Source organism: Carcharodon carcharias, chromosome 16, assembly GCF_017639515.1.
Source record: "Carcharodon carcharias isolate sCarCar2 chromosome 16, sCarCar2.pri, whole genome shotgun sequence".
Taxonomy (NCBI): Eukaryota; Metazoa; Chordata; class Chondrichthyes; order Lamniformes; family Lamnidae; genus Carcharodon; species Carcharodon carcharias.
The window spans coordinates 52,921,408-52,934,514 of NC_054482.1; the positions used below are offsets into that span (position 1 = coordinate 52,921,408).

General features: G+C 45.2%; 2 protein-coding genes across 2 annotated transcripts in view; one reads left to right on the plus strand and one right to left on the minus strand.

Moving 5' to 3' along the window:
- alg6 (ALG6 alpha-1,3-glucosyltransferase) overlaps positions 1-13,107 on the plus strand; it is a 49,873-nt gene that overhangs the window by 31,070 nt on the left and 5,696 nt on the right. Inside the window, exon 11 of the mRNA XM_041208891.1 lies at positions 2,722-2,792. Within this exon, the coding sequence (XP_041064825.1) occupies positions 2,722-2,792 (71 nt within the window). The remainder of the gene's footprint in view (positions 1-2,721; positions 2,793-13,107) is intronic.
- The window catches only part of LOC121289426 (centromere protein R-like), a 95,946-nt gene that overhangs the window by 4,271 nt on the left and 78,568 nt on the right, over positions 1-13,107 (minus strand). The gene's annotated exons all lie outside the window — the stretch shown is intronic.

Below are 13,107 nucleotides of genomic sequence, written 5' to 3' on the forward strand. Positions count from 1 at the left end.
GGACACGGTTGAGGGCCCTGTCAACGACCGTGGGTGGAAAACCTCGGTTAAGGAAGAAGGAGGACATGTCAGAGGAACTGTTTTTGAATGTAGCATCATCGGAACAGATGCGACGGAGGCGAAGGAACTGAGAGAATGGGATGGAGTCCTTACAGGAAGTGGGGTGTGAGGAGCTGTAGTCGAGATAGCTGTGGGTGTCGGTGGGTTTGTAATGGATATTGGTGGACAGTCTATCACCAGAGATTGAGACAGAGAGGTCAAGGAAGGGAAGGGAAGTGTCAGAGATGGACCACGTGAAAATGATGGAGGGGTGGAGATTGGAAGCAAAATTAATAAATTTTTCCAAGTCCTGACGAGAGCATGAAGCAGCACCAAAGTAATCATCGATGTACCGGAGAAAGAGTTGTGGAAGGGGGCCGGAGTAGGACTGCAACACGAAGCAGCATTTCACTTGCATTTCCCCCAACTTAGTCTACTGCATTCGTTGCTCCCAATGTGGTCTCCTCTACATTGGAGAGACCAAACGTAAACTGGGCGACCGCTTTGCAGAACACCTGCGGTCTGTCCGCAAGAATGACCCAAACCTCCCTGTCGCTTGCCATTTTAACACTCCACCCTGCTCTCTTGCCCACATGTCTGTCCTTGGCTTGCTGCATTGTTCCAGTGAAGCCCAACGCAAACTGGAGGAACAACACCTCATCTTCCGACTAGGGACTTTACAGCCTTCCGGACTGAATATTGAATTCAACAACTTTAGGTCGTGAGTCCCCTGCCCCATCCCCACCCCCTTTCTGTTTCCCCCCTTTTTTTTTCCCAATAAATTATAAAGATTTTCCTTTTCCCACCTATTTCCATTATATAAAATAAAAAAAAACCCACTAGAGCTATACCTTGAGTGCCCTACCATCCATTCTTAATTAGCACATTCGTTTAGATAATATCACCAACTTTAACTTTAACACCTATGTGTTCTATTGTACTATTGTTGTTGACATCTTTTGATGATCTGCTTCTATCACTGCTTGTTTGTCGCTACAACCACACCAACCCCCTCCACCTCTCTGTCTCTCTATCTCTCCGCCCCCCCACACACACACCTTAAACCAGCTTATATTTCAGCTCTTTCCTGGACTCGAACTCAAGTTCTGTCGAAGGGTCATGAGGACTCGAAACGTCAACTCTTTTCTTCTCCGCCGATGCTGCCAGACCTGCTGAGTTTTTCCAGGTAATTCTGTTTTTGTTTTGGATTTCCAGCATCCGCAGTTTTTTTGGTTTTTTTTTTCTAAGGCAATTCAAGTAGTTTTATTTTAGACTATATTACTAAGGACCATATTCCCAACCAAAGTCCTGCTTAAAAGCTACAGTTATGAATGGCGCACTATGGTGTGATTGATTAGGGGGCCTGTCATTACTTACAGTGAGCTATATAATGCACGTATTTCTTTTCTTTTTCTTGATTTCAATCATGCCACTGGGGGCAGTTGTTGCCAAGCAGATTGCCACAGGAAGATAGGGCAGTAATTGTTCTGTTTTATTTGAACCCCTTCACTCTGGGATTGGAGTTGAGTTAGACTGGCCTCCTAATAGAATCTTGTTGCATCCTTATGCTGGAAAGCAAGAAAGGGCAAGGCAACTAGTTTGGTCAATATCCCACAGCCAGATAAGTCCATGAACAGAGAATTGGAGCCATGGGGAGAAGCATGTCTGCTGAGTCTTTCAGGTAAATGGTAGCGAGACTATATTTTGACTACTACTGCTTTAGTATAAGAGGTATCTTGAACGATCCTTCGTGGCTTTGAGGAAAATGTACCATGATGTAGTATCAAGACACACACACCAACAAATCCTGATTCAGCCTTTAGTGTAAGAGTTAGCTAAGCACAGCCAGTGTAGCATGTGGGGTGATGCAGTTGACCATATTTCCTTCCTAACCTAGAGGCACTATCAATCAGACTTTCCCCTCCTGATCAATGTAATATGTATAAGAGCTGATGCAGGGTGCTCTGTCTTATGGAATAGTCTACTGGCACTGTGTAGGCCAGCGATTCTCATAATACAGTCTGGTCTCATTTGCAGCCCACCTTCGCTCAGCTGTGTTTCTCATTAGACATGGTGTTCCTCGTGTCACATCTTTCATGGTCAGCCTGCCTGTTGCATATTGACTGAGCTGGGATTCAGCACGGACTCCTCTCTACTGCTGTAAAGGAGTGCAAGTTACCTCAATGAGAGGGCAGTGTTATTCCAGCTTCCCAGCACCAACTGAGAGGGCACTATTAAAATGGTGTAGGCTGTTCCTGGATTCCACTTGGCAACTACCTCCAGTTGTATAACTAAAATTAGGAGCTGTGTTAATAGGAAATCACAGGGACAAACCAGGATCCCACCTCTCTGGATTGACACATTCCCAAGAGTTGTGTTAATTGGGTAATAACCAATAATTAACACTGGCCTAAGCCCACACACAAATATCAGAGGGCTGCTGGTATCTGTGCAACTGTAATAAAAACAAGGTGCTGGAAATACTCAGCAGGACTGGCAGCATCTGTGGAGAAAGAAAGAGTTAATGTTTCAAGTCGAATATGACTTCTTCACAACTGGTAAAACTGCACCCTAGCCTTCAGAAAAGGTGAATGTTGGGGAGAAACTACATTGAAGATTTCTTGCAATTTTCAATTGACAAAAACTGAAATTAAATTCCTTTTTCACATTCGTATTTTCTAGGTGAATTGTTCTTTGTCATTCTTCCTGTTTTCTTTCCAAGTTCACGAAAAGTCTATACTTCAGGCTGCTCTGTAAGTTTTGAAAATCTATTATTTTAACCTCCTGTGAGATAGAAACTTATAAACCATGTGATGAGTGAATAAGGAGAATTATCTTCTTTTGCTGCTCTCACTCTGTTGGGACTTGTTAAGGAATTGCTAATATTAACAGCAAATTGGGTAATACTGTGAGATGTTTAAAAAGAAAAATCCTGAAGTCTTTTCCTACCCTCAATTTTCCCTTTTTTCTTCAAAGTGTTCACTTATTTGGGATGTGATTCTATAAGTGCTAGCAATTTTTCAAAGCCTCACTCAAGTGACTGTTCTTAATGAAAGTGCAAATCTAAACAATGAATACTGATGGATTATTCAATTGTAGGTGCATTGGTGGGGTTGGGTGGGGCATCGCAACCTAGCCTGCAACCCCCTGGGTTAGGCACACACTTTCTAGCAGGGGTTCACAGGATAGCATCTAGGAGTGGGAACCTTCTTTATATCAACCGCAGCAAATCACGGCTCTAAATGTTTTCTTGGCTGAAGCACAGTTGAGAGATTTAATCTGGGACCTTCCTGCTCTGCATGGCCCACTACCTCAGCAGGTGACTGTATCTTTTTTTTCAGTGCAGTATGATGATATTTATTTTAAAAAGGTATTTTTATTCCCTACCAATTTTCCTTTGTCTCCCTGTTCCATACGGACATTCCTAGTTTTACTGTCCTTTCTGTAACATCATTGTGTTCCATTCCAGTGACATGAATACAAAATGTGGGAACTTGCTCATTCATAAAGTCATGTCTGCCATAAGAGGAGATTTACACAAAACATCTGCTTCCAGACTGTGTCTAAACCATCATCTCAACATAGTATTGAATGCTGAGTGTGTTAATAACTCCCATTGTAACACTAACTCAGTGAGTAAGCTCCCCCTTTAAGTTCACTGAGGCCCCTGTACAGTCTAAGATGCACAGGGAGTTCAAATCTTCAGATTATCATGTGCTTTGGTTTAGTGTTTAAAATTGGTTAGTTGTGATCTTTAAATTTAATGGAATCAGACAGTGGAGGCACTCAGCTGACTTGAAAGGAACATGCATTTTAGTTGAGATATGTGGCACTTAATTTTTCAGCTTTTAGATGTTGCAACCTATGAAAAGTAACAAGATGTGGTATAATGAAAGGGACTTGCACAATTTAGTAAATTGTTTAGAAATATTTAATTAAAAACAAACTTTATTTTACTGAGTCCTATAACATTCGACAGGCAGACATCTGGCTGCTTGATGTTCCTCTATTCTTGTTGCTATGTTTTGTTTTAAAACTATTGATCAAGCTTTCCCAATGGTTAAGTGATTAAATGTTCAGCCCGGTGTGGTATTGAGATATAAAGGACCTGGAAGCTCCCATGTTCACTCTATGATTTTTGCTGTTTGTTGATCTTGGCTAGGGCAGCAATTTTCCAGGCTAGAGAGAGAGAGTGAAAAAGAAATTAAGCACATCACAAAGGAGTGCCCCTGCTGGAAAGGGCACATTTATTGATGACTGGTGAGGACGGCATTGGGTTTAGGATACTGCAATCCTTTGGCTGAAAATTCCATTAACAATCATTGTAAGGGCTTGCACATGAAGAATGATCAGTTGGCTAAGGAACTATGGCTCTGCTAGAGTTGCTGCGGTCAAGACAAAATTTGAGGAATCATTGGTTGCCAGTGGGCTGGGGGGGGGCGGCGGTGGGGGTGGTGGGGTACTGAAGTTAAAAGTCACCCATGACAGGCATGTTTGTCGAATGTCACATCATGAGTAATATTCCTTCATATACTAAATGTTGCCATTCTTCCATTTTGAAGGGGAATTTGCCTGTTTCTTTATAGCTAAGAGTCCAATTTTCTCATTTCTCATAGCTTTACTGAAAATATCCAACTAATAGGCATTAGTTCACTATAAAAGATGACGTGAATTTTTCTATCAGGATCAACAATCCCATCCCTTTTTGAAATACCAAGCCTATCCATCCATATCCTCTCTATATCCTTCAGTCCCCGCTCTCTTCAGAAATAGACTTCTTTATACAATTGGGGTCAACAGCCTTCCCCAGCAAAATATTTCACTAATCTAAATTAACTTCATAGCCTTAACTGATTAATTTTCTGTTTATCCCTTGGCATTTGAATCTTTCGATGAACAATTTGCCAAGATAATTTTGGCAGTTCCATTCATAATCTTAGAAACGTCAATGAGGTTTCATTTTACTACGGAAAACAAGCCTAACTTTCTTTTTTTTTTGCTAACTGGAACATGACAGATTGACCCAACTATGCTTTATGAACCTAATCTCTATTTGTGATAGTTGTAGTTGTAAAGAGTACAGAGGTGTGAACTATGAACACATGACTGTTGAAGGTATAATGCATAGAAACATAGAAAATAGGAGCAGGAAGGAGTAGGTCATTCGGCCCTTCTAGCCTGCTCCGCCATTCAATATGATCATGGCCGATCCTCTATCTCAATGCCATACTCCTGCTTTCTCTCCATACTCCTTGATGCCTTTAGAGCCCAGAAATTTATCTATTTCCTTCTTAAATATGTTTGGCGACTTGGCCTCCACAACCTTCTGTGGTAGAGAATGCCATAGGTTCACCACCCTTTGAGTGAAGAAGTTTCTCCTCACCTCAGCCCTAAATGGCCTACCCTGTATCCTGAGACTGTAACCCCTTGTTCCAGACACCCCCAGCCAGAAGAAACATCATCCCTGCATCCAGTCTGTCCATCCCTGTCGGTATTTTATATGTTTCAATGAGACCCCCTCTCCTTCTAAACTCCAGTGAATAAAGGCTTAGTCAGCCCAGTCTCTCCTCATACGACAATCTTCCATCCCAGGAATCTGTCTGGTGAACCTTTGCAGCACTCCCTCTATGGCAAGTATAAATTCCTTAGGTAAGGAGACCACAACTGCACACGCTACCCCAGGTGTGGTCTCACCAAGGCCAAAATTGAGACCAAGATATAACTTTTTCAGTAATTACGCTGTAGTATCTATTGGCTTGCTAGTACAAGTTGAATATATTATAATACAGTACATTGACTTATTTAAGAAATTGCTAATTTTTAAAATTTCAGTGATCAGACAAAGTTGCCTTGTCACAACTGCTGCATTGATAAAATTTCCAATACGGTTTAAATTATATATTCAATGCAATTTGCATGCTCGAGTCCTAGAGCTTGAACTCAACTTGCTGACCCAGAAATGTTACCAACTGAGCCAAATTGATGCTTTAAGCTCATGGATAGATGATTTGTGCAGGCATTAGATAATTGTCTACATAATGAATTTTGACTAATCTGCTGTGAAGGCTAAGTAAGTAAAAGCACCATGTATTGAGGTATTAGACTAAAAAAGTTAGGAAGCATCCCAGTTTCGTCCCTGGTCTTTGCTAAGTTATCCACCAGGGCAGTGGTGTGGTGCTACAAGTTAGTTACCTGGGAGGGTAAAATTAGGCCAGGTACCTGCTCCTGGTGGCTACCCATGGAACCTTTGCTTAGAAAATGCATGTTTTCAGAAATAAGATCAGCCTTGCCTGTGATGTGTCCCGCCTCCAAATAGACACGCGTGCACATGTACAAATAAATAGCTTTTTTAAATGACAGTCTAGCCTCAAGCATGAGAAATAGACACTGGAATAAGATGCAGGCAGGTGCCAGCATTTGAGTATGAATCACCCCCGTCAGAAAAAGATTAAATTTTTTTACTAAAATTAATGTATGTTCACTTATAAAAGAAAATTGGACAGAATATGTTGTGCAACATTGCATGGAGTAGCTAAAATGAATAGAGCATTTATTTATAAAGTATCTATTATTATTTAACTGAAAATAACTAGAGATTAAGTCATTATTCCATGGTTACTGACTAATCTGATCACTGATATTTCTGCTAGATAACATATCAACCCATCAGTTTGTTCAAACACAGCCTTCTGCTCTATCTCATTCCAACCTTGAGGCAGTCAGTAGGCAATTTGGCTGCCATAAAATTAACGGAGCAGCCTTCTGCCCAAAGCACATTTGCTGGGAATAATTTATCAAACTTAGCTACAGTTTTGCCTCCCTGGCTCAATTTCTTATTTTAAAATTGTATGTTTTTGTTCCAGTTTTTCCCTCCCTTCCTGAAGGCACTGACTTTTGCCGGACTACAATGTGATAGAAATCAGCCACTCACTGCTGTTTTACTTAAGTGGCCATTCATTACGTGAGCTTAGTCAGATTGTAAGCAGGCTATTGAACTGGGGGAGGGGCAAAAACATGTACTTAGATGCCATCTTATTCCATCTTGGAAATACCTCAAGCACTTCACGCACAATGTCTGTTATGTAGCCAAATGTAACACCATTTTGTATATAAGATGAATAACGAATTGAATAACGAATTGAATAACCAATTAATCTTGAGGGCGGGATGTTGACCAGGGCACCTAATGAAGTTTTTATGCTTCCTTAAGTTGTGCCGTTGGATCTTTAACATTACATGAACCCCTGGAAGAGCAGTGCCATATTTCAATCTGAAATCTGAAGGATAGCACCTTTGAATGGAGCATTCTCATCGGTGCTGATGCACAGGAGGTAGAGGGGGCAGAGGAGAGACAAAATTAGTAGAAAGTTGCATATTTTCTCTCTTGAGAGCACTGACGGGTGCTTGGATACAATTAAGTGGTGTTAATGGTACCCCGCCTTTTACAGGTAGCCATCCTTCTTGTCCAGATAGCAAGTATGAGAAGAGATGGCAGCTAACAAAAAGGGAATCCATAAGTCTTCTATAAGCATTTACATAGTAAAAGGATAATAAGAAGAGGAGTGGGGCTGATAATGGATCTAAAAAGATCTTTCATGGAGGCAGAGGATATGGCTGAGGTAGTAAATGAGTATTTTGCATCTATCTTTACTAAGGAAGAAGATGCTGCCAAAGTCGTAGTGAAGGAGAATGTGGTTGACATACTATATGGGTTAAAAATTGATAAAGAGGAAGTATTATAAAGACTGGCTGTACTTAGAGTTGGTAAGTCACCATGATCAGATGGATCGTATTCGGGGATGCTGAGAAAGGTAAGGGAGGAACTGTGGAGGCACTGGCCATTATCTTCCAGCCTTCCTTAGACAGAAGGGTGGTGTCAGAGGAGTGGAGAATTGCAAATGCTACACACTTGTTTAAAAAAATGTAAGGATAAGCCTAGCAATGACAGATCAGTCAGTTTTACTTGGCGATGGGAAAGCTTTTAGAAATAATAATCAGTGGCAAAATTAAGTCACTTGGACAAGTGTGGCTTAATTAAGGAAAGCCACCATGGATTTGTTAAAGGTTAATCGTTTTCACTAACTTGATTTGAGTTTTTAGATGAGGTAACAGAATGGGTTGATGAAGTTAATGTGGTTGATGTGATGTACATGGACTTTTATAAGACATTTGACATAGTTCCACAAAATAGGCTCACCAGTAAAGTCAAAGCCTATGAAATAAAAGGGACAGTGGCAGTATGCTCTTGATTGAATGACAGGAAACAGAGAGGAGTGGTGAAACAATTTTTTTTGGACTGGAGGAAGGTATGCAATAGAGTTCCTTCAGGGTCAGTATTTAGAACCACTGCTTCTCTTAATCTATTTCCATGGGCAGAATTTTTGGTTTTCGGCAGGCGCGGGCGTGGACCTGATAGGCACCCGGCGATCGGGTCTGCGCTGCCATTTTACACAGGCGGGCCAATTAAGGCCCCCCCACGTGTATTTACCGACTCCTGTGGATAACGGGAGTATGCGGGTGGCGGCGGGCGTGCATAGACCGCCGGGTTCAACGGCGAACAGGCAGTCTGTTTGAAAGAAGGCCTGGCAGCCTCCTGTAGGCTGGTGACAATGGCTAATTCGAGGGTGCACCACAGGGGGTTGGCTGAGCAGGCCAGGCTGGAGGGAAGAGCAGAGGAGCAGGCCAGGCTGCAGGGTCTGCCACAGGAGCAAGGCAGGTTGCAGGGTAGGCCAGCGCCCATTGCTTTTCAGATGAATGGCCTTGCTGCCCTCCTCAAGGAGGTGGCAGCGCGGCGGGAGATGTTGGAGGAGGCCCCCTCCCCATGTGACTAAATATGCCTGGGAGGAGGTGGCAGAGGTGATGAACTCCCATGATATGGTGCCGGGGTGGCAGGGTGAGTACCATGTTGGCATTGGGCATTCAACCCAGCAGGTAGCCTTAGTCATTGAGACCCCACCTCAATCTTACTGTCGTGACTGCATTGAATCATGTTCGGCATTTTTCCTTCCCTGGGTGGGCAAGCAGATAGTGCCCATGCTTAGATCAGCCTGTGTGATTCATGAGGAGATGAGTTCTCCCCTGCACCATGTGTTGCTCTTAGTTGCACATGACTAGCCTGGGGGCAACCTGCAGGAGATGCAGCTAAGCACATACTCAGAACTCCAACACATGTCCTATTCAGGGTGATGAGATGTTAGAAGGGGAGCCTCAAGGTGTTGTGGCCAAGAACCATCTGCTGCCCTCGACGGTGCACTTAGTTGCGCTTCCTTGCTATGGGAGCAAAGACTGTTTGGTTCCTAAAGTGATGTACACAGCATGTGTCCCAGGTGGCCGTTGCGGGGCTTGGAAGCAGGTGTACTATCTTTGTGTGAAATATCAGCAATAGTGGGGAGAGGAGGCACTGGAGGCCTGATGTGGGTCACAGTGATTGGGGTGCGGTGTGTGTGTGCAGAGTCCATGTGCAAATTGCCGCAATGAATGGTGTTCTCCCTTTCTCAGGAGAAGAATGCTCATAATGCGTTGGAGCGTTTGAGGGCTGGAGGCAGCCAGGCTCACCACCTCATGTTAAGCCGCTTCGAACAGGAGGCCCTTGAGCTTGAGAGGCGCCATGCACCCAGGTCAACTGGTGTCAGTGAGGCTGGGATGGAATGGCCAGGTATTTGAGGCCAACAGTGAGATGAATAATGTCCTCCCAACATCCATAGCACTGATGATTGTTTAATTTGTTGTTGTTGCAACATTGCTCAGTCACAGAGTGATAGAGTCAGAGGTGTGGATCATAGAAAAATGTCCTTCAGCCCTTCGAGGATGCGTGGGTCAAACACTTTCCTAAGTCTTCTAATCCCATTTCCCAGCACTGTGCCCATAGCCTTGTATGCCATGGCATCGCAAGTGCACATCCAAATACACATTACATGTTATGAGGGTTTCTGCGTCTACCAGCCTTCTAGTCAGTGCGTTTCACATTCCCAACACACTCTGTGCACACAAGTTGCTCATCACATCTCCTGTAAACCTCATGCCCCTTACCTTAAATCTATGCCACCTGGTTACTGATCCCTCTGCCAAGGGGAAAAGTTCCTTTCTGTTGACCCTATCTATGCCCCATATAATTTTATACACCTCAATCATGTCACCCCTCAAATCTCCTCTGCTCCAAGGAAAATAACCCCAATCTATCCACTCTCTCCTCATAAATCAAACTCTCCAGGCCAGCCAACATCTTGGTATACATCCTCTACACTCTTTCCACTCCAGTCACATCCCTCCCGTCAAGCACATTTCAAAACTGCACGCAGAACTATAGCTGTGGCCCTGGCAGCATTTTCTTGGAACACTACCTCCCTGCTCCTATATTCTATGCCTCAACTAATAAAGGCAAGTATGGCTTTTGCCTTCTTAAACATCTTATGTGCCTGTACCTTAAGGGACCAGTTGACATGCACACCAATGTCCTTCTGATCCTTGTTACCTCCCACGGTCCTACCATTCAACATGTATTCCAGTGCCTTGTTTGTCCTGCCCAAGTGCATCACCTCACACTTATCCACATTACATTCCATTTGGCATTCATCAGCCCATCTGACTAGCCCGTCTATATCCGCCTGTAATGTAAGGCTGTTCTCCTCACTATTTGCCACCCCACCAATGTTCATGCCCATTGGTTCTGGAAGGTTGAACGCATAATGAGCCAGGGGGGGAAAGGGATGAAGTGTGTCACTGCATGCACGCTAACTGATCCACTGTCCTTGCTGTTCGTTTCAGCATCATCAGAGCATGGCCAACAGGAGGAGCTGCAGATGCCCCCTCTCACAGCTGAGGCCCCTCACGTGTCACCTGCGTCACACCATTTCTGTGAGGCAGGCACCAGCATAGATACTAGCACCTCGTTGGGCATTGGAACAACGGCTAGTGTCCCGGGATACATGAGGCTATGCTTCGCTTGATGTCCGTAGTGGAGGAGTCTACGCGGAGCATCACTGATGCAATGAGCCTCATGCTTCCTCCATGGAGAGAGTGGCAACTCTCGTGGAGAGGCGCCTCCAGGAGATCTATCAGCTCCTCCTGGGGATACGCTCAGACTTGCAAGCCCTCACAGTGCCAGTGGCCACAGCTGGTCAGTGCCAATGTGGGAGATGTTGTGGGCTTCAAGATTCCCAGCTCGTTGCCCATCCATCCATGGTGAGCAGGAAAATCCGAGGCAATCTCACGGCAGCGCACCAGCTGCCTGTTGTATCTGCGGGCTCCTCTCATGCCCTCCGGATGAGGGCACCAGCTGCTTCGCCCCTCTCCCAGTGACCATATCATCTAGTGAGGCTGCGAAGACCCCACCTTAAACCAGCTTATATTTCACCCCTCTCCTAATATTCACTCAGTTCTGTTGAAGGGTCATGAGGACGTGAAACGTCAACTCTTTTCTTCTCCGCCAATGCTGCCAGACCTGAGTTTTTCCAGGTAATTCTGTTTCTAACTGGGGAGATGCCAGCTGTGGAACTGGCTGCTCCCTCCCAGGCGGGGCCAGCACAGGCTCCCACAGGCCAGAGGACGACCGCCAAGGTCATCGAGGCCAAAAGGACAGCAGAGTCAACAGGCTGTCTCAGATGCCACTCTGAGCAATGGGGCATCACCAAGACGTAGCACCCAGAAACGAAAGCATAAGGCACCTTAGGCCACTACGGGTTTCTCACAGGTGCTTTTGTGATGGCCTGAGATTTGTTCCTTATAATTGTTTTTTGCTTGCTTAAAGTATTGTTTTGGAATTGAGAGAACATCTGATGTTTAAAATAAAAATCAGATGTGTGACCATGGCTGATGGTGGCTTGTTTGTTCTGCATGTGTATGTTTAAGAGAAATGTCATGAGTGTTTGTTTGGACATTCAAATTTATGTCCAAAGCCCTTAGTTCCTGCTGATGACCTGGCAGATTTTGTACTTGGGTGTCGAATATGGATGCGCCAGGCAAGGCTTGTCCTGCTGATCCATTTATGTTGGGCTAGCTGAAGGTTCTTTGGATTAAAGCCTCCCAGGTGTCTCTGCCTCCTTGGTGTAGTCCTGGGTCAGCGTCTAGCCCCTCAGCATTCCCCTGTGCTTGCTCATCCTCAGAATCAATGCTGGACTCATCGTGTGCAGCTGCAGACAATGTGTCCACACCTTCATCGTCCACTGTGTCCTCCCTTTCTAGTGCAAGATTGTGGAGAGCACAGCATGCAACCACTGTCACCGACACACGATCTGGGGGGTACTGGAGTGCGCCCCGTGAGCGGTCCAGGCATCGGAAGCGCATCTTGAGAAGACCGATGGCTCTCTCCAGCACAGCCCTTGTGGAGGCGTGTCTCCTATTGTACTGCTGCTCAGCTTCTGACATTATTTAACGGAGAGGCATCATGAGCCACCTTCTGAGGGGATAGCCCTTGTCACCCAGCAGCCAGCTATCAAACCGAGCTGGAGCACTGAAGAGCCCTGGCACCTGGGAGTGTCTGAGGATGTAGGCGCTGTGGGAGCTGCCTGGATACCTTGCACAGACTTGTAGAATCAGCATCCTGTGATCACACACTATCTGCACGTTCATGGAGTGGAAGCTCTTCCTGTTGACGAAGACACCGGGCTCACCTGCTGGCGCCTTGATGGCTCCATGTGTAAAGCCTACTGCACCCTGGACACGAGTGAAGCCAGCAATGGCCGCGAAGCCTCTGGCTCGCTGTGCCTGGCTTGCCTGGTCCCAGTGGAAGGGGATGAAGGTGAATGCACGACTGAACAGAGCGCCTGTAACCTGCTTGACACAAGTGTGGACAGCTGATTGGAAGACACCACAAAGATCACCCACCGAGCCCTGGAAGGAGCCAGAGGGATAGAAGTTGAGGGCAACTATGACCTTCAAAGCCACTGGCATGGGGTATCCACCCACACAGTTAGGGGAGATCTCAGGGCCAATCATCTGACAGATGTAATTGACTGTCTCCCTTGAGAGTCGGAGCCTCCTTCGGCACCACAACTCAGACACATTGAGGTAGCTGCTTTGCCACCTGTACACCCTGGCAGCAGGAGAGTGGTGTCTTCTGCGGCCCCTTCC